This window comes from Callospermophilus lateralis, chromosome 10, assembly GCF_048772815.1.
Source record: "Callospermophilus lateralis isolate mCalLat2 chromosome 10, mCalLat2.hap1, whole genome shotgun sequence".
NCBI lineage: Eukaryota > Metazoa > Chordata > Mammalia > Rodentia > Sciuridae > Callospermophilus > Callospermophilus lateralis.
Genome location: NC_135314.1, coordinates 76,953,872 through 76,975,266, shown reverse-complemented (window position 1 = coordinate 76,975,266; position 21,395 = coordinate 76,953,872). Strand labels below are relative to the sequence as shown.

At 36.9% G+C, this 21,395-nt stretch overlaps 1 protein-coding gene across 3 annotated transcripts in view; it reads left to right on the top strand.

Annotated features, from left to right (window-relative positions):
* Cmss1 (cms1 ribosomal small subunit homolog) overlaps nucleotides 1–18,141 on the top strand; it is a 319,308-nt gene extending 301,167 nt beyond the window's left edge. For all 3 annotated transcript variants that reach the window (XM_076868985.2, XM_076868986.2, XM_076868987.2), the window contains 8 exons: nucleotides 745–816; nucleotides 2,615–2,744; nucleotides 7,065–7,124; nucleotides 8,146–8,248; nucleotides 11,004–11,064; nucleotides 11,493–11,580; nucleotides 16,358–16,446; nucleotides 17,856–18,141. In XM_076868985.2, the coding sequence (XP_076725100.1) occupies nucleotides 745–816; nucleotides 2,615–2,744; nucleotides 7,065–7,124; nucleotides 8,146–8,248; nucleotides 11,004–11,064; nucleotides 11,493–11,580; nucleotides 16,358–16,446; nucleotides 17,856–17,939 (687 nt within the window). In that variant the 3' untranslated portion in view covers nucleotides 17,940–18,141. The remainder of the gene's footprint in view (nucleotides 1–744; nucleotides 817–2,614; nucleotides 2,745–7,064; nucleotides 7,125–8,145; nucleotides 8,249–11,003; nucleotides 11,065–11,492; nucleotides 11,581–16,357; nucleotides 16,447–17,855) is intronic.
* Nucleotides 18,142–21,395: the final 3,254 nt, after the last annotated feature.

Sequence of the window (21,395 nt, the reverse complement as noted above, 5' to 3'; positions counted from 1 at the left end):
TAAATCAAGGTCTTAGTCCAAATTTCCTGTTTTCAATTTCAAAAAAAAAAAAAAAAAAAACCCTCAGGATAAAAATAGCATTGAGCTGTATAGGGTGCTCAGGGGTCAAGGCAACAGGCAAAATAAATTACTTTTTATGCTGTGATGCTGAGACTGTTATCAGACCATTAGCAGAGACATTAATTTTGTAGTCACTATAAAAAGTATTTGGTACAGCTGGTTTTATGAAACCATAAGTAAAAATATCCTACTTTGGATTTTCTGTGCTTATGAAAAAGAGGGAAGAAATTGATAATACAGAATAATGAACCAGTGACTTGAAAATGCAGGCTCATACATAGCCAGTTCATGGAAAACTCCATTCACTCTAGTCAAAGGCTTGTCTTGCCACATCATAATTTTAATCACATCTATTTCTTGCCTCTATTTTACAAACTGGCCACTGTCTTCCATCTTTAATGCTCTGCACATATCCAGCACACATATACACTCACTCAGGCATTTTGATATTTGTTCAAAGATTTTCCAGTCTTAAGTCATTCACACTTCCTGACTTTCTCAAATTCTCTCAGCTCTGCTCCTGCATAATAAGCTCCAGTGGGTCTCCCAGCATCTCAGTCTGCAGAATATTACCAAGGTACTCTGAGGAATACATGCAGAGCAGAAAATTCATTGGGATTCATACCATTCATTGACACATCATCATGTGAAGATGAACATCTTCTCATTTGTGTTTCTTTATAGCCTAAAGAATGTTTCTTGATAAAACCAAAGGAAATAAAAGAAGACGCCAAAAAGACCAGAAAGAGGAGAAAGGTAATATTAAAAATATCTTGTGGTGATATGGCCCCATGTGGTTTCCATCACATGTTTATGTGTCATACTTTGATGAAATAACTATTGTAGTCCCCACTTAAAAAATACAGAGATCATTAAGATCGTTAAGATAGTGAGGTTTGGTGACTTCCCCAAGGTCACTAGTAATGTGTTCCTGTTGGGGCTGAAAATAAATTCTTCTGATTGCTATTTCAGTCTGTGGAGCACCAAACATCTTTGTGATCCACCCTGTGTTTTCATTGTGGTTAGGTGTCAGATCTGCATTTCTAACTTAGAAGGAGCCTAGAGCTATTCCCTCCCACACTGCCCTGATCCCTCTGGTTCTGTCCCCAAAACTGACCTTCTTTTCCTACTTATTCCAGATTTTGAGACCCTATGCCTTAGACTATTAATTTTAAAAATAAACAAATGAAGGTAGCATAAGGCATTTCTGACTCAAATTTGGAACCATAATTTAAGGCAAAAGTTCCCCTTCCATTTTAATATTTGCCTCTGAACATAAAAAAGACTTTATTGCTCCTATACAACTTTTTTATGGCTTAGCCTTTAAGAAAATATGGTTGGCTTTCACCTTTCCATCACAGTTGTGAAAACAGCAGCATAATTCTCTCCCTGCCAAGAAAGGTCTACTGCTGTAGTCAGCAGAGGAAATATGATTGGGATTAGAGGAAAGAAGATGAACTCAAACCAGTTACTTAACAGCAAGCTTTTAGAAAACTGAGAGTGTGCATGCATGTTTTTCTTTTCTTACAAATAGCCAAATAGGAAGACAGGAGGTGCCAAATTGGCTGAGGTTTGGCAAGTCCTTAAAGAAGTGACTTTAACTTCTTTTTGATAATTTGTACACTAATGGCCTTGAGGAGTGTTAAGTTCTGTGGCTCAAGGTCAGAACTCTAGCTGGATATTTTAGCCTTGGCTGAGGTCATGCTAAAATATGCCCACTGATGACATATTTTTAAATGTTAATTCCTTTGACAGAACCTTGATCATTCTTGGCAGTGGGTAGAAATGAGGATATTAAAGGAAAGGAACTGTAGTGGGGGATGGGGAATGGCTCCTTCTGGATCTTTGGTGAAACATTAGAAGGAAGAGAGAAGGAAAGGTTATGATGAAAATGAAATAAACAGTTGTGTGTTACCAGTACACTGCAGACATTGAATAGAATTGCTGCACAAGTACACAAATGAATCCAAATCAAAATAGATGTGGGAAAGCATTTCCTGTTAGAGTATCACTTCTCCTTTCTATAGGACCACTTGAAGATTGTCAGTTTCCCAGGACTTAAAACTCAGGGGTGTAAAGTCCTCTTTTCAGTAGGCTGCTATACGCAGATTACTCCCACAGGTTTAGCTCTAATGCCAGAAATCCAAACTGAGACTTGGCACCTCAAAAACCAGGTTAGGCAAGAAATTCTCAAAATTCTACTCTTCCAAGGATAGGTATTTTTTAAGGGTAAACGAGAGGTTTCCATACCAACAAAATCTCTTGACTTTTAACAGAAAAGACCCTATTGTACAATCTCATGCAGAAATTTCAGTTCTCATAGAAATCATAGACCAAGAGGCACAAGAAGCCTTTCAGATCACCTGTTCATTTTTTCTAAATAATAGTTATGTCCAGGAAGTATTCAGGAAATTTTCTTAAGTGTATTTATTAGAGCTTACATTCACACTCAGCTATCACCAAAAGGTGTGTGCAGTTTCAATGCCAGAGGAACAAGCCTAAGCCAAATCTCATTCTGAAATCTTTATATTTTGTTTTTCCTTTCATATATTAGAAGAAAATTACTGATGTTCTTGCAAAATCAGAGCCCAAACCAGGGACACCAGAAGACCTACAGAAGCTAATGAAGGACTATTATAGCAGCCATCGCTCAGTGATTGAACTAGAAGAACTCAACCTACCAGGTACAGCCAGGCTTCTGTTTTCCTAAGGATGAAGAGCAGAACATGCTTATTGTTTCTTTACTATACATTATGGTTAGCTATCTCAGGCAATAAAGCAATATATTTTCCATTTGCTAATTCCTTCTTCCTCAATCTAATAGGTTTTTTGTTTGTTTTGTTGTTGGGGGTTTTTTGTCTATTTGGTTGGTTTGGGGTTTGGGGTTGGGTTTTTTGGAGTACCTGGGATTGAACTTGGGGGCACTCAACCACTGAGCCACATATCCAGCCCTATTTTGTATTTTATTTAGAGACAGGGTTTCACTGATATGCTTAGCATCTTGCTTTTGCTGAGGCTGGCTAGTGATCCTCCTGCCTCAACCTCCCGAGCTGCTGGGATTACAGGTGTGCACCAACATGCCCAGATTAAAACCAGGACATTCAGCACAAGCACTCAACTACATTGCAAAACCTTTTCGTTGTTTTGTTGTTGTTGTTGTGGCTGTTTTTGTTTTTTGTTTGTTTGTTTGTTTGTTTGCAACAAAGTCTCACTAACTTGCCCAAGCTGGCCTTGAATTTACAGTCCTCCTTCAGCCTTCCCAGTAGCTGGGATCATAGGCATGCACCACCATGCCTGACTCAATCTAACAATTTTAACTCCTGAACATTTCTTTATTAAGATGCTAAGCAATATTTGTTGAATCTAAAACTAAAATTTTTTTTGTTGCTTTTTTTTTCCTTTGGGTCTTTTTTAGCACACTCTTTAAGGAATAAGAGACCTTAAGGAGGATAAAAGTTAAATTAAGATAAAGCATACATTTAAAAGTATAGATATGAAACTTTGGTTTACTTCTCCTTTATAAGAACTTTAGCCTTAATGAGTATCTTAATTTTAAAATTTTGTTTATCTGGATTTCCTAATCATGGTTTTGTTTTTGAGAGTCATATTTTAGACTTGGCATGGTGGCTCATGCCTGTAATTCCAGCAACTCAGGAGGCTGAGACAGGAGGCTCGCACATTCAAGGCCAGCTTAGCAACTTGGTGATACCTGGGCCAAAATAAAAAATAAAATGGACTGGGATGGAACTCAGTTATAGAGCATTCCTGGGTTTAATCCCAAGTACACACACACAAAAGAGTAGTATTTCAAGTAGTTTTCCAGATTTTTTCAAACAAATTGTCTAAATGACATAACCAAATTCTGAATTTTTAGTAAGGTTAACATCTCTTCCAGATGATTCTTAAGTCTGCCATAGTTTGAGATCTACTGCTGTTGAATATTTATAATTAAAATGTATGTTTAGTTACTGAAATAACTGATTTCAAAATTATGATACATTCAACACTTTTGCACAAGCCTGGCAGAAAATAGATGTTGTCATAAAAGCAAACCATAGAAAGTTTGGGTACCTCTGTTCAGATGAGTTATTTATAGACTATGAGGAATAGCTAATACTACTTTTGGAAAAAGCCACGAGTAGTTTGATTTTCTTTTTCCATTATAACTTTATGCTTTCTAGAAGCTTGAGAAGCTGAAAAACAGTCTGTTCCCTGGATTTTTATAATTATTTTGTGATATGCTTTTTTTGAACTGTATAGGGGTTTGAAGACATGAGTGCCCTGTTTCTTTTCCAAGAAAATTACTCTGAAGGGAATTGAAGGAGTGCATAGGCACATGAGCAAGCTTTGGAGTTTGGGGCTTACTGAACCCAGACAGCTCCACTCCAGCTCCTCTGGCCTGAGAGCTATGTCCTGACTGCTCGTCACAGGAACCAAGTGCTACAACAAAATCAACCTCTCAAGCTTTAGCTAAAATTTTATTTTTATGTGACTCACTAGTCAGTTTTCCCTGCTAGTTCTTTGTTAATACATACTTTTAAAATTCAGGAAAGATTCATGAATTAATGGGACTGCTGCTATTCTGTAACCTTATAAAATATCATAAACCTCGATTCTCTCTAGAATTAAGAGCTAAAGATCAGAAAAAAACCTTTAAAAACTCATCTAGGTTCTGTATTGAGTTTGGGTTATATTATTGTTTTATTAGAGTTCAGTAACAAAATTAGACAAGAATGTGGAGTCATGAGTTTATTTACAGAGGAAAAAATATCTTAGAAATATAGCCCAAGAAACAGGCTTTCATTTTCAGTTAAGAAATTAGGCTATTCTGAGGCACAGTAAACTAAGGCATCATTGGAAGGTTTAGGAGAAAGGGCCCTGGTCACTGCACAGATGAGTCCAAGGACAGAAAGGAAGTTTATGCTAGGTGAGGGCAGGGAGATGCCATGGGTTATTTGGAACAGGCACAAGAAAGGGCATAAGTATAAGGTGGATATAAATAATAAATATTGTTCCTACTCAGTTTGACTTGTATCTAACTTGGTTTTAATTTGAGGTTGTTTGTATCTGCAGGGCAGGAACATGTCTTTTCAATTAGTATTGTGCATTGTGCATTGTTAATATCACACACATGGCACTTAATTAGGGTTTTGAGGCCAGAATTTCTAGGAGCTAATTAGTTCTGCTGTTGTCTGAGAGCTGCAGTGTAGTTTACATCCAAGATCCTAAATGTCTAAAGGTTAGCTGCAACTGAATCTCCAAGGAACTTTTTAAAATGCAGCCCAAGCCCACTCTCAAGGAATTTTGAGACACTGTACCAAGGAAAGTCCATCCCAGGAATCTATATTTTTTGTAAAGCTCCCCAAGTGAGTCTCATTGTATCCAAGCTTAGAAAAATACAGTGGCAATGGCAGTGGCAGAAACCAACAAAGGCTCTAGAACATATAATAGGCAACATCTTTGAAGTTAGTTACTCATGTACTGTGAGTTATATACGCTGGGGTCACAATACAAATTTAGAAGTATTTTGCTTCCTAACACTTGCTATATTTACAGAGAAACTTTTTATATAATCAGGTTTTTAACTGTTTTAGTCAGCTTTTTCACTGCTGGTACTAAAAGACTCAACGAGAACAATCTTAGAGGAGAAACAGTTTATTTGGGGGCTCATGGTTTCAGAGTTCTCAATCCATAGAGAGCAGACTCCATTCCTTGGGGCTCAGATGAGGATGAATATCATGATAGAAGAGTGTGGCAGAGAAATGCAGCTCACACAATGATCAGGAAACAGAAAAAGAGACTCCACTTGCCAGACACAAATGTCTATCCCAAAGCCATTCATTGTCTTGCATGAGCTTTTGGGGGACATCTCACATCCAAACCATAATAATAAGCATAATGATGCTTTTTTATGCATCTCATGAAAACAGTTAAAAGTATTACATAATTGATAGCCCATGACAGCCATTGGTCAACAAGGACTCTGTTTTATTTTAATGTATTACATTGTCTTTTATCATGACATTGTATTTTGATGCATTATTTCCATTCTTCCCAAATCCACACTAGTTTTCTTTCTTCGTAGACATTCATTCCAATGTTACTATACATTTTAAGTATGTATGTATTCTTACAAAATATGTCATGTTGTGTGTATATGTTTTAAATATTATCTAAATAACTTTGTATTGATCCTCTCTTTGTGTTTTTTTTTTTCTTCATTTCACACTTCTCCAGATATGCCTTATGGCTTCATTCACATGGAATTTATCACTTCCAAATGCTACATAGTATTCCAGTGTTTTCATCTACCACATTTGTAGATCCGTTTTTCAAGATATGGACACTATGTTATTCCTGCTTCTCCATATCACAAATATTGCCATGATGAATGTCCCTGTTTATGTCCCTTTATAGACCACACAGATTTATTTCCATTATTTAACCAGAAATGAAATCAGGGTATCATAGGGTATATAATCCTCATATTATTAATTTTCAAAATAAGTATACCAGTTTACACTTTCTTCTTCCATGGAAGATTCCAATCACCCTGAATTCTCAATAACACTTGGTATTATGCATCTTTTAACATTTGCCATTCTAAATGAGTGTGGTGTCTCATCATTGTATTAATTTGTAGTTCTCTGATCATTAGTGGGTTTGAGCATCTCTCATAAGTTTTTTTGGCCATTTCCTTTTGCCTTTGCATATTGCTTATTCTATGAATTTGGAAAACAAAGGTGCTTCATCTCTCTGCTGAAATACGCAAAGTGTCTGTTTCAATACTCTTAAGAAATGATGAGCAGATTCATAGAGTGTTTTTTTAAAGTTTACTTCTGTGCTACTGTGATTTTAAATATTAAAGGATGCTTTAAAATATATAATGATTCTACAATTCACTGATGTTTTATAACTTATTCAAATATATATCATTCATACTTAATCTCTTGTGGTTGTGTGTTTGCAAAATTCTCTACAAAGCTTGTTCATCATATTTCTAGATTCCTGTTTTCTCAAAGCCAATGATTTGACTCACAGTCTTTCGTCATACCTAAAAGAAAGTAAGTTACCTTTGGTCTTTAAAAAAACTATTAACCTGGGGCTGGGGTTGTAGCTCAGTGGTAGAGTGCTTGCCTAGCATGTATGAGGCACTGGGTTCCGTTCTCAGTACCATATATAAACAAATAAATAAATAAAGGTCCACATTAGAAATATTGGTCTAGGAACCAAAGAATAGTGTTCTATTCCCATGTCCTCAGTAACTTGCTATTTGATCAGGGACAAGTCATTGAGAACTCCCTGAACTTGATTTTGTTACCTGAAAGATAAGGAAATTGGACTATGTGAATGCTATACCAGCTGTGAGATCCTGAAAGTCTGTTCACGTGTTGAGAATTCAGACCATAGCAGTTACAAAGTCAATCTGTTTTGATCATTTCAGTATTGTTGGGCATAGCCATGGATTATTCATATCAAGTTGTCATTTATGTATGGCCAGCAATGAACTAGTTTAGGTACAGAGATTTAACATTTTTCTTTTAAATTGTAAGCAATTCTGATGAAAAAACTTTTCTCAGCAACAAATTCAGCAATGTAAATCTAGGTAATAATATATTCAAACTCACTGCTTTATAAGAACTATAAAAAGGAAAAAACATACAAAATGCTTAGCACAATGTTTAAGCAATGTTGGCTGTTATTTAAATGTCAGTTCTATTTTATGTCATACACTGGGCACCTCTTTAAACCTAACATTATTGGGCCAGAATTCTCCTGTTTAATCAATGTTGTTTTCAATTATCAATCATAAAATATTGAAAATTTGTTAGTCTAAACTTTTTTTTACTTAGTTTTAAAACTAATCACATTTAGGTGCTTGGCATATTATATGTTTTGTGTTGTAAATTAATGACATGTAATTTTGATCTAATATCTAGAATAACCAGAAAACAGAATTATAATGATTAGTGTACATTATATTTCATTTTGCTTAAACACTAATACGAGGTAATTGGAGAATATGCAAAATTGGGGTCTCTAATTTACTATATTCAGAATAATTTTACATGCTCTCTTTTTTAGTCTGCCCTAAGTGGGTAAAACTTCGGAAAAACCATAGTGAGAAGAAATCTGTACTGATGCTGATCATCTGCAGCTCTGCCATCCGAGCCTTGGAGCTCATCAGGTAGAAGTTTCTCCAACTCTACTTCATAAATGCTTTCTGATTAACTGATAGATGCCAATCTGATACGCTCTGTGTGCTGAAGTTAAAGTAGTAATAAAACAGAGTCCTTGCCTTCATGAAATTTACATTCCAGTGGGGGAGAGAAACAATAAACAAATAAGTAGACATCATAATGTCAGGTATATTAATAAGTTATATAAAGAAAAAGCAAAGTTTAGCAAAGGGATAGAAGTGAATGGGGACTCTGTAAAAGATTGGTCATGGAAACCTTCTAAGGAGATGACATTTTAGCAAAGGTTTGATGGAGTAAAAGAAAAAGCCAAGCACTTATCTGAGAGGAGTATTCCAGGTAGAAGAGACATTATCCACAAAAGACCCTGAGGTAGGATGCCACTGGAGGATTCTGAGCAGAGTATTCCAGTGATCCGAGTTGTCATTTTGAAGGATCACTTTACTTTAGCTGTGTGGGGATATAGTGTATAGAAGCATGAGATTATACCAGCAACATCCAGTTAGAAGGAAAATTAGAAGGGATCTGACTCAAAATAATAAGAGAAGATAGAATCAAAGGAATAAACTTACCAAAATCTACATAAAGAAAACATCAAATACAACAAAAGATCTTGAACAAAGAAAGGTTATACTGTATCCTTGAATAGGAAGACTCAATGTTGTAAAGATGTCTGTTTTACTTAGGATAATGTCCCAATTTCAGTTTCCCATAAAACTTCAGTAGAGTTATTTTTTAAACTAGATAAACTTGTTCTAAATTCATATAAGAAAGTATGCAACTCAAAATTAGCAAGGAAATTCTGGAAAAAAAAAGAATACTAAAGAAGATATTATCCCTTTCAATTACAAATGTATATATTACAAAGTCTCAATAATTAAAACATGTCACCTGTATTACAGATCAGAACAGTGGAACAGAATTGAAAGTTCAGAAACAGACAAATGCTTATAAAAATATAACATATAGCTAAGGTGACAAACTAGAAATCAGCAGAGAAAGATGGATTATTTAATAAACTGGTTTGGAACAACTGGCTAGCCATCTGGAAAAGGCAGGCTAGATTCATATCTCACTTCTTACACCAAGATAAAGCTCAAATGGACCAAAAATTTGAATATAAAAATTACATATTAAAAATAATTTGTCAACGTTTCACTAAGTTCTGTCACATACCTTACTGTATTTTTGTAGAATAAACACAAATGTCTCCACTGGGTAAGTGGTAACATTTAGCTTTCAGAGAAGAGTCAACAGAGTAAGACAGGATGCACTGGGAACAGCTCTCCCTGGGAGCCAGGCTCTGAGCCAGGCTTTGACAGGAGACAAAACAAAGGAAAATCCAACTCATGAAGAAAAATGAGCTTGGTCATATGGACAAAGGTGCAAATGTAGGCACTCAGTAGATACTTAGCATCTATTTTTCTAAATGAACGAATATAATCATGAGTTAGAAAAATAGTTAGTAAATTTTATAGTCCTTTAAACTCTCCTTTCCCCCACCTATGCATACACATAAAATGGTATCATCTACCCACTCAGTGAAGCAAAGTATTCCTTTCAATTCTTTCTGATGCAAACATAATTGATGTTAAACTCTGAATTCTGGGCACCTGTACTTCATGGTCCTGAGATCACAGCAGTTCACATTGACTTTTTATTGCTTTAAAAACTACCATCTCAGAACTTATTTCAGATTGAAATGTTAATGGCAAAGACGTTGACTTAGAGGTGACCTCTTAAAAGCAAGTTGTCAAATTGATTTGAGCTTTTACTGTATATAAATTCTTTTCTAAGGGGCATAAAAATCCTGTACCAATTCTCACTATTTTTCTGTGTCCCTGATAATACTACGATCCATTTCAAGTTTAAATGAATTGTAAATTTGTTTTTGAGCAGGCTCAACAAGCCCAATTCATAATTCTAAATTTTCTTATGACATCTATTCTCTTGGGAGCCATGAATTATGTTAAACTGCCTTCCTAGTTGACCTTAACATGAAGAAAGTTTATGTGTATGTAAAAACTCACATGCAGTAGAACTTGCATAGCACAATTCACTATTTTGCAAACTTCGTGTTCCTCTTGGTCAATGATATTTCTCAAAACATCATTATATATAATATATAAAGAACAGCAATATTCCCATGTTGGGTCTATCCCCAAATATCAGTTAAAAGATGGTTCATTTATGCCCACTCAAAACAGAATTTCAGGTGCTATATTTCAAGTGCTCTAGAGAGCCCAGGTTGACAGCACAGCTCCAAGATTTCTTGTGCAACCAAAATTTGTGTGAGAATTACACTGCAGAGGAAGTTAGAAGATAAATTCTCTGCCAGGAACCTGAAATGTGGAAAGTCTACATTATAAGAGAAGGGCAAATCTATGTGTTTCGGTAATCAAGGAAGACTTAGTAAGGTTAACTTTGTGTATGAAAGTTAGAAGTCACCACAGATATGTGCCTGAATAAAAGGCCACCCCAATTTCTGATTCCTTTCAGGCCGGGCCATTATCACTCAGGCTGACCTTGAACTCTCAATCCTCCTTCTTCAGCCCAAGAGTAGCTGAGATTATAGGCACCACTATTGAGTCCAGCAGGCCACCCCAATTTCATTGCAAAAGGGTTAACCTGAAAATTCCAGAACTATGTGCATATATACACACACATTCTTTGAATACACTTAGTAGTCAACACAGTCCAGAATGAGTGAGTTTTCTTAAACATTAATCTATTTCTTTTTATTAGATCAATGACAGCATTCCGAGGAGACAGCAAAGTTATGAAATTATTTGCAAAACACATAAAGGTAAGCTAACTTTATGATTCCTGATAAGAAATGTAAGTCACTGCTAAGAGCTACTGCCATATCTCAGTTTTTTTCTTCAAACTCTTCTAATGTCCTTAGTGTTTTCTTTGGTGGCTTGCTTATATGACATGTTTAGCTACCATTCTGGTTTTCTTTGAATTTCGTGCCTCTGCATATCCTCTCCCCTCTGCAGTCATTATTCTGTCATGTTCCATTCCTATACAGCCACTGAGGCTTGATTCCTGGATTCTTTGAGGGTTTGCCAATTTTCTAGGGAAGTTTTTTCCTTGGCCCTGGAACTTGATCCTAAACACCAGTAACCTCATTTGCGCTTCTCTTTTTTAACTATGAGTTAAAATGCTCTAAATTGGCCTATAATTGCAATTCCTTAATGTTTCTTCTTTTTCTCTCTTCTCTTCCATTTCAAGGTTCAAGAGCAGGTAAAATTACTGGAGAAGCGTGTGGTGCACCTGGGTGTGGGAACACCAGGAAGAATTAAAGAGCTCATTAAACAAGGTAGGAAAAAGGCAATGATACTTTTACCCAAAACTAGGAATTGCCTTATCCCCATGTGAGTTTAGGAAACTGCATTTGAATATAGAGAAACCAGACCTCTAAGTTAATTCCCCAGTGGGAAACTTATCCTGTAGTCTCTGAAGCCAGCCAGTGAGGATAATGTAATGGGGAATGATAAGGTCTGTGATAAACTGAATTGCATTTGCCCACCTAAACCATTCAAATCCTAGTCAGGTTAGTAGATCCAACAGGTTTCATCAACCAGTTTACAATCTTTGGAATTTGTAGAGCTGGATGTTTTGACCATTTGCCTCCCAGCTAATGGATTCCTTAGTTCCCTGAGATTCCCATTCTGGTTGAGGGCTGGTATATAAAACTTTGAGACAAAAAAAAAAAATGCAGTTTCTATAGAAAAAATAGAGATATTCTGTATTATTCCTATCGAAATGCATTTCTCTTTTAGTACTTCATTCAGAAAGTATTCCAGAAGCAGCTCCCAGTGAATTTTTTATGTTGTTGACTTTCTTTAAGCCAATAGCCTGAGAACCTGCTAACCTGTTGATGATCTTTTTACCTATTCTGCCAACCAGACAGACTTAATGATTTCTTTTCATTACTTACTTCTAAGTTACTTACTTAATGTAGTAATAGAACTTTGTTTTATAACTGTCTGGAGCTATTCCTAGATTATTGTATATATCTTAAAGTATATGTTCATCAATATAGTAACTGAGTACAGAGATGGGCATTTACTCAGAAACAACCCAAAGACTGGTTTCTCTCTAGATGAAAATCATCCATTGTTAATTAAACCCAACCGTATGCAGAGTTCTATGCAAATGCAAAGAAGAAAGAGACCAAATAGCCTCCAACAAGGAAGGGAAACATACATTTATTGAATTCCTCTTTGTACTTAGTTTAATGCTAGACGTCCTTTTGTATGCTGTCTCATTCGGTGCTCACAGCATCCAGACTGGCTAACACTCTTATTTTTTATGAGAGAAAACTGAACCTCAGAAGGTTTACGCAATCCCTGAGGTCGTTCAGTCCAGGCCTCCCTGGTTCCACAGCCTTTTTCCCTGAAGGAACTCATGACCCAGTTCAAGAGCTAAATGTTCACAGAATGAGTTTGACAACATGAGGCAGTCAATTCCAAGAGCCAAATGATCACTAAGTTCTGTAAGATTTGAAATGAGGGAGAGATTATTATAGAGGCCTGACCCTGCAAGGAAGGATCTTTAACTGATCTTGAAATTATGGAGAGGAGCCCACTCAAAAAAGGACAGGCAGATCCACACCGTACACCAAGAGGAGACAGTGAGTAAACAATATAGTGCTGAGATAAAGAGCCCCTAGTAAGGTTTCAGACCTTGGAATTCAAAGTCCAGGTCCAGCAGTTTACCAGCTCTGTGATTTTGGCCAGTTAACCTTTTTAAGCCTATTTCTTTATCTGAATGACAGGAATAATAACAATATCTACCTCAGGGATTGTTATGAAAAATGAAGTGCCAATAAAGAGCTCAGCACAGGAGACTATGTGGAGAAAAACTCCCAACTTTTATATGCTGTCTCATTCAGTGCTCACAGCATCCTGACTAGCTAACACTCTCCTTTGCTGAGCTCTTTATTGTCACTTCATTTTTCATAACAATCCCTAAGGTAGATACTATTATTATTCCTATCATTAGTGGTTGTACTAATATACAATCCCAAACCACTGCTGGTGGGATTGTAAATTAGTACAACCACTATGGAGATCAGTGTGGAGGATCCTTAAAAGACTAGCCATGGAACCACCATATGACCCAGATATAATACTCCTTGGTATTTACCCTGAAGAATTATAGTCATCCTACTACAGTGATACATGCATGCCCATGTTTATAGCAGCACAATTCACAATAGCCAAACTATGGAACCAGCCCTAGGTATCCATCAACAGATGAATGGGTAAAGAAAATATGGTCTATATACACAATGGAGTTTTATTCAGCCTTGAAGAAAAATGAAATTATGTCCTTTGCAAGAAAATGGATGGAACTAGAGACCAAATTCAGAAGGTCAAAGGTCACATATTTTCTCTCATGTGACCTCTCATTTTCTTCTCTTTCTTAGAGAAGAAAAAAGAAATGAGGGAGTGGGGCATGGATCTCATGAAAGTCAAAAATCAGTAGATGAAAAGGACGCAGGGGTGGGAGTGCTGGGAAGTGATAATTGGTCAACTGATATTGTGTACATGTATGAATATGTAACATCAAATCCAATCATTATGTACAACTATAATGCACCAATAAAAAATGTGGAAAGAGAAAAATAAAAGAGCTCAGCACAATAATTGTCACACCCTAAGTACTTAAAAAATACTAGTTCATTTCATTAAGGAAACCGACTTTCTTGCTCAGAGACTTTGTGAGCTATATTAGTAGGAGATTCCATTGGAAGGAAAGTCAGATTGTGGAGAGGGAGGACCTTGAACAGTAAACTGAGGAGTTTGAATTTTTATCTTGGGTACCTGGGACAACATTGAAAGCTAAGGAAAAAATGAGATAGCAATCATAGTCCTTCTGTGAGACATGGATTTGGGACAGATTGGCTGGGCATTAGGAGAGGCCAAGGCTAGAACCTCAGGTTTGTTCCTGCTTGAGCTAAAGATTCACCTACCCTTTTCCTGGAATCCAAGACAGTTTTTGTGTTACCAGATTAACCCTTTTACCCTGCCACCCATGCAACAGGGCCATTTTTCTCTACATTTTGAAAGAAGCTGTCCAGACTGTTGAAATTAGATTTCCACAGAGTTGGGAGAAAATGTGAAGGTTAATTCATGTGGAAAATCAGTTAAGAGCTGTTGATGTTGTATATTAATGAAAATAACTTACTTCTGAATCTGATAAGATATTTAATATTCATTAGCATCAGGTGTTGAGCTGCATGCAAAGAACAGCCACCCTCACACTCTAGAAACTGGAAGTCTAACAAAGCAAGACCAATGGCACATAATGCATTTTAAATAGCTGTTTATGACTTAACAAGATGTTTATGGTGTTAGATATAGAGGAGAGTTTCTAGACATTGAACCATATCCCCTGACAGTGGAATGTGTACAATTAGAGACTGAATTTTGTTCTTATAATTTAATAATGAAGGGGATTTCCTGACTATAAGAGTATATGAAAAATGCAAAAAGGGACAGAGAAGAAAATAAGGCACTATAGAGATAATCTCGTTAGTTATAATGAATGTATTTCCCTTCAGTCTTTTTTCTACACATTTATGCATTTAGTACTATAGCTTATAACTTTGCAGCCTACTTTTTTCACTTACTATTATTTCATGTCTTTCATGACCAGCTTTAGTTTTTCACTTGTGATATCTCTATAGCATTCTATTGAAAAACTATACTGTTGTGGGTTTTGTTCAGGTTTTTGTTTTGTTTTGAGGATCAAACCCAGTGCCTCACACATGCTAGGCAAGCTTTCCACCACTGAGCCACAAACTTCCCCCCCCCACCCCCGCAGGTCCCTTTTCAGTTTTTTTATGACAGGATTTTTGGTTTTATTTTCTAATTTTTTGTGATCATCTTTACAAGTGACTATGTTTAAGTTTCTGTGTTTTCCCTGGGATGTTATGGAAGGAAAAACTACTTGTCAAATAGTGTTTTAAAGCTCTTATTATGTAGTGCCCAGTTTTTCTACAGAGGAATTTGCTCTTCCACCGCTTATTTTTAAGAGAAGACTGGCCATTAACCCATTCTTTCCCAGCTTTCCATTTGCATTTTTCTTTTGCAGAGAAAGATTAAATAAAATGTATTTTTGTTCATTTGTTGGTTTGGGGTTTTTTGTTGGTTTGTTTTCTTGTTGTCATTTTGGTTTTTTTGTGGGGGTTTTGTTATTTGTTTATTTTTGGTTTAGTTGGTTTGGTTTGGTACTGGGGTTTGAAACCAGAGGCACTCTTACCACTGAGCTCCATCCCCAGCCCTTTTTATTTTGTTTTTGAGACAAGGTCTAAGGCTAGCCTTGAACTCGTCATTCTCTTGCCTCATCATCCTGAGTCACAGGGATAAGCTAATGTTTGCCACTGTCCCCTGCTAAGCATTTTAATTATGAAAAGCTACTTGAAGCAGAGAGGGAAATATTGAAGTGGCCTAGGGAAAAGCTAGGGGAAAGTGCTTCAGGCTGAGGAGGTCTTCAGGTACTGTTTGCACATGCAACATGCAACAGCTTGGAACAGTAGGAAAATCAGACCTGAGGACTGGACAATCCCAGGGGTCTCCTTCAGCCCTCATATTCAATAATTGTCTTCCAGAGAGATAGAAAAAGAGGAGAAGGAGGCCTTGGAGGATTTTTCAGCCTCATCAGAGGGAATAGAACAATCAATGTGGACTTCCTTTTTTGCCTAAAACAAACCACCCAACCCTGTGTTCCTCCTCCTCCTCCCCATTTACCTTTGGAAGTCAAGCAGATTCCAAGGGCCACTGTGCCTAACTGCAGAATACACCTTATCCAGTCCTTTCAGGAAGGAGACTCCACCTTCCAGATTCAACAAGCTCAGCTAGAGCAGCTTCTCTGCTTTTTTTCAGGAGCAATAATAAAACTGAAAGGAAAGAAGTCCCAGAGGGCTTTTTTGCTTTCCATCAGGCAAGGATAGCACTTAATGGGCAAAGATTAGTTGCTAGGGGAAAAGACAGCAAATGAAGCGAAAAGCAACCAGAATAAAAAATCATCTTAATAAGCTTATGTCCAGAGGTTTTTACTACAGCAACTCTTGCTTTCTCTTTCAGGTGGCCTTACTTTGAACCCCTTAAAGTTTCTGATTTTTGACTGGAACTGGAGAGATCAGAAGATGAGGAGAATGATGGATATTCCTGAGGTACTGTTTAATCAGCAATGGCCTTTAATCCTTTTTTTTTTTTTTTTGTGGTAATAAAGTCTTTGACATGGAGAGCCAATACATTCTGGCTTTTGACATGATTTTTATCTTTTAACTCTGAGATAACTACAATTATGGAGGCCACCTCAACTCCTTAGAACTGTATCCTTTGTGTTATATGGGAGTCCACTTTGTCACTTATTAAATGACCAAGGGCCTCTGCCCTAGTAGGACAATGACTGTACTTTGCCTTTGAGATACAGGAAGATCTGAAGGATTTGGCACTTTTCCTATGCGTTTCCTCATACATACAACCATCTTTGCCTATCATTCTTATATGTGCACTTTGGGCCAAGGTGGGAGAATGAGAGACACAAACTTGTACCTTTGCCAGCATCTCCTCAGCCCCAGAAACCAGTAACTTAATTTAGAAAGATATTTTGGTTTTATGGAATGGGGAAGTTTTTTTGATGTCTTAATGGATTAGAATTGAATGATTGAATGCCTTTATAAATGAGCTTTAGCTCATTATATATTTATGAAAGCAATCCATTATAATCATAATGTGAAAAATTGATTTTGCCACCCACCATGTTACCATGGGGCCAATTTTTCAATCTAGGGTTTGCATAGTAATAAACATGGCTGCCAGTCACCAACCAGAAATAAATCAGGGCAGTAACTATAGAACAGACTTGGAATTGCTCCTCCAGACATGCTGAATAATTTACCCATAAAACCTTATCCCCAGATTGACAAAACCTGATTTTAATTGATTGGTGAGTTATTATCAACCTCCAATTTGGGGTAAAAGACAACTTCTATTCAATTACAACCCACCCCCTATTCTCTACCCCAAAACACACATAGAATCATATGTTCTGCCTCTGAACAAGGCAGCTTCTAAAAACTAGTTTAACAAATTTTATATTAGACACATGAGACCCTATTTGGTGACTTCAGTTATAATATTAAGTCTGAATATCCTACTATTGTTTAGTTATAATAATGAGAAATGATATCAAAATTTTTGTCATCACAGTTATACTGATTATATTGACATCATTAGCATTTATCCTAAGACAATAAAATCCTATAGTAGAATAGTGCATATAATCTGGGTTATAGAAAGCACACTTTAGAGTCCTTGAGCCACATTTGTATGGCATTTTATTTTGAATGGGTACAAACAAATGGGCATGTTAATGAAACTGATGTGTTCTATAATACCTCTTCCTTTATTTGTGTGACTATTTCAACTCTGAATCAGGTTGATCAGGACTTGTGCCTCTCTGATACTGGCCATAACAACTGTGTAAATACCCAGAAGTACAGATGTTTGAATGTTTTCACCATCTTTGCTTGATTTTAAACTTTTTTTCTTTTTTTTGGTCTTTTCTCTCATTTAGATAAGAAAGGAGGTTTTTGAACTTCTAGAAATGGGAGTACTCAGCCTATGCAAGTCAGAATCCTTGAAGCTGGGCCTTTTCTAACCTTGTCCTAATGAAGAGTTTCACAGTAGAATTTGCATCATATTTAAGGGTGCTTCACATTGCAAGCACTCAGTGGATATCAGCTATTGTTTTATTATGTTAATTAGATCATTGGGAATGTTTGTGGAAATTCTTTGACCAATATGAATTTCCCCTTTTGTCAACTCCCTTGTATAATAAAGAATCACAAGCTTGTGTGTGATCTTTATTGAACAGATTGAGTTTTTCTCTCTAAAACTATCCTTTGCTGTGATATGCAGAAGAAAAGGAAGAGCAGCTGGGTAACCTGAAGCAAGCCCCTTTCCTCTCTAAACCTCAGTATCATCAGCTGTGAAATGGGAATGATATTTTGCAGGATTTCTGTGAGATGGTACACATGGAGCATATCTGTAAACTCTGAAGTGCCGCAGTCTGGCTGGGCACAATTCAGGAGCCACTTGTCAAAAGAAACTAACTTTATTTTTAGAACCACACACGCCAAACAAAACAGCTCCTCAGGAAAAAACCCTCAGAGCCCAACTGCCACCACCGGCTTCCCACAAGCCACACTCCCCAAACCAGCCTCTTCCTCCCACAATCCTCCTGCTCTTGAGGCCGATTGGCTGGGTCGCATGGGCAGAGCCAAAAAAGTCCCCCAATGAGCAGCTCACCGCAGAGGAGCCAATCAGCTAGATGTTGTTAGATGTTGCTGGGGCCGCTGTGAGCCAATCATCAGCTGGTAGTCTGAAAGGGCAGGGAAACAGCTCAATGAGCATCTCCACAGAGGAGCCAATCAGCTAGATGTTGCTGGGGCCGCTGTGAGCCAATCATCAGCTGGCAGTCTGAAAGTTTGCTGGGGCCCCTTCGGCTGTGGCTCTCAACAGTGAAGCATGGTCCCAGCATGAAGGGTGACAGTGGTAGCTAGAAAGAGCCACAGATGGATGTAGCATTTGTAAACATATGAGAAAATATAACTGTGCCTGTCTTATCCATTTACTTTTTTTTAACTTTCTTTGAAATAATTTCAGACATACAGAATAGTTGCAAAAATAATGGAGTTAATTCCTGTGTCCTCTACCCCCAGCTTCTCCCAATGTTAATATCTTGTATAAGTAACTACGATACAGTTGCCAAACTAAGAAATCAACATCAATATGATACAGTTAACTACAACCCAAAAACTTTGTTCGGATTTCACCAGTTTTTCCACTGATATCCTTTTTCTAAGCCAGGATTCCATATTGCATTTAGACCTTACATCTCCTGATGGTGACAGTTTCTCTTTCTTTCCTTCTCTTTCATGACTTGCACACTCTTGATGTTTGTCAGACATTTTGCAAAATGACCCTCAGTTTGGATTTGTCTATTGTTTTCTTATGATTTGATTGAAATTATGCATTTTTTGGCCAGAACCACAGTAGTGGTATGTGCTTCTCAATGTATCATGTCAGGGGATACATAATGTTAATGTAGCTTTTACCAGTGATGTCATGTCAGCCTTGATCTCCTGATCAAGGTGGTATCTGCCAGTTTTTTCCACAATAAAGTCGCTGTTTTTTCCTTTGTAATTTATCTCTCTCTCTCGGGGAACATATTTTGAGGCTTTGCAAATATCTAGTTTTCCTCAAACTTTGCCCACTATTTTTTTTAACAACTATTGGTAGTTCTTTTCTGCTACAATTATTACTGTAAGGATTTTTTGTTTGTTTGTTTCTCTTACTCTCTTAATATATTTTCATTGGAATTCCTCTGTAAGAAAGAACTATTTCTTATTCCTGTTTACTTATTTATTTAATTATTGATATGGGTATGGGCTCATGAATATTTATTTTATTCTTTGAATTAAATGCAGTACTGTTTTTATTTTATTTATCAAATTCTTTTTCTTGGCTTACTCATTTAAATAGTGTTGACTGGTTATCTACTTTGTGCCAAACAGTGTAACAGTTGTCACACTCTGTCTGTTTAACCACTGAAATAGTCCTGAAGGAAGAATGTTACTATTCACGTTTTATCAACAGTAAAACTAAATCTCAGAAGGGACATACACTAGTTCAAACAGAAGAATTGGAAGTCAAACCCAGGTCTCCTGTTTCACTTCAAGACACCAACTGGTCTGTTTGGAGACTCGGGCATATACAGCAAATAAGAGATATTAAAGCAAACAGATCCCACATGAAATTCCACATTCAAATTTTGTGAAGTGTCAAACAAGCCTCAGAGCCTAGCAAATAGAAGTCCAGCAAATCTCACACTCTGGCACACTAGTAACTTGCCACTCATGCACCTCTGCAGACCGAAAGCCACACAGAAGAACTGAGGGAAATGTTTTCCATTATCGATCCTGACTAGAGCCCAGCAAGTTAAAGGAAAGAGAAAAAAGAGCCACCATTGAATGAAATTTTATCCAAAGTATGCCTAACCTTACCTACTATTTTTATTCCTTTAACCCTAACAAGTGAGATGTTCTCAGTCATAAGTAAAAAAGAAAATGGATCACATCTTCCAAATACTAGCATTCAACTACCTGACAAGTGACATGTCTTAGACTAATCTGGAAAAAAAGTATATCAAGCATGATTTTTTGAATGAACAAATCTGCAAATTAACACATTGCAATGTTTCTGTCAGAATCCAGCCCAGTCCACCAAGCTGCTACTGACTTGCCAAATCCAAAAAAAAGAGACCGTTATGAACATTATATTTGTGAGTGTCCCCCAAACTTCCAGATTCTGTATTCGTATGTAGTATATTTACAGCTAATAGGAAAAGACAATGAGATATAAGGCAACTTCAAATATAAAATATGGCTTATAATGCCTGAGAAGGCTGTCTACACATGGGGTTAAAGAAAAATGAAGGCAAAAATTTATAAAATCACTCAACAAATTTCTAATGACACCATAGCACAACAGCTGTCACGTAAGTACTAGTCTAGAAGTATTCTCAAACAGGCAATTTTGTCCCACAAGGGACATTTGCAATATTTGGAAATATGTTTGGTTGCCACAATGTAGGGGGAGGGGTAACAACTGGCATCTAGAAGGGATTGTGACCGACATTACCAGGTAGATGCCAGGGATGCAGTTAAACATTCTGCAGTGCTATAGTATAGCTCCAACAAGAAATACCTGACTCAAAATGTCAGTAGTGCTGAGGAGACCTGTTCTGGAGATATTGAAAACAAGGCATAAGAAGTTTACTTGCAAACTTAAAATAGATTTATTTAGAAGAAATAGGTGAATATAATATATCTGATTATAGCTCCAGAATATTGCACCAGACGTGTGGGCTGCCTATGATGACTAATTTTCATGTGTCCACTTGACCAGGCCACAGGGTACCCAGATAGTTGATCAAATATTCTTCTGAGTGTTTCTATGAGAATGTTTTGGAATGAAATTAACATTTAAATTGGTGGACTGCCCTCTGTCGTGAGTGGGCCTCATGCCATCAGTTGAAGACCTGAATAGAACC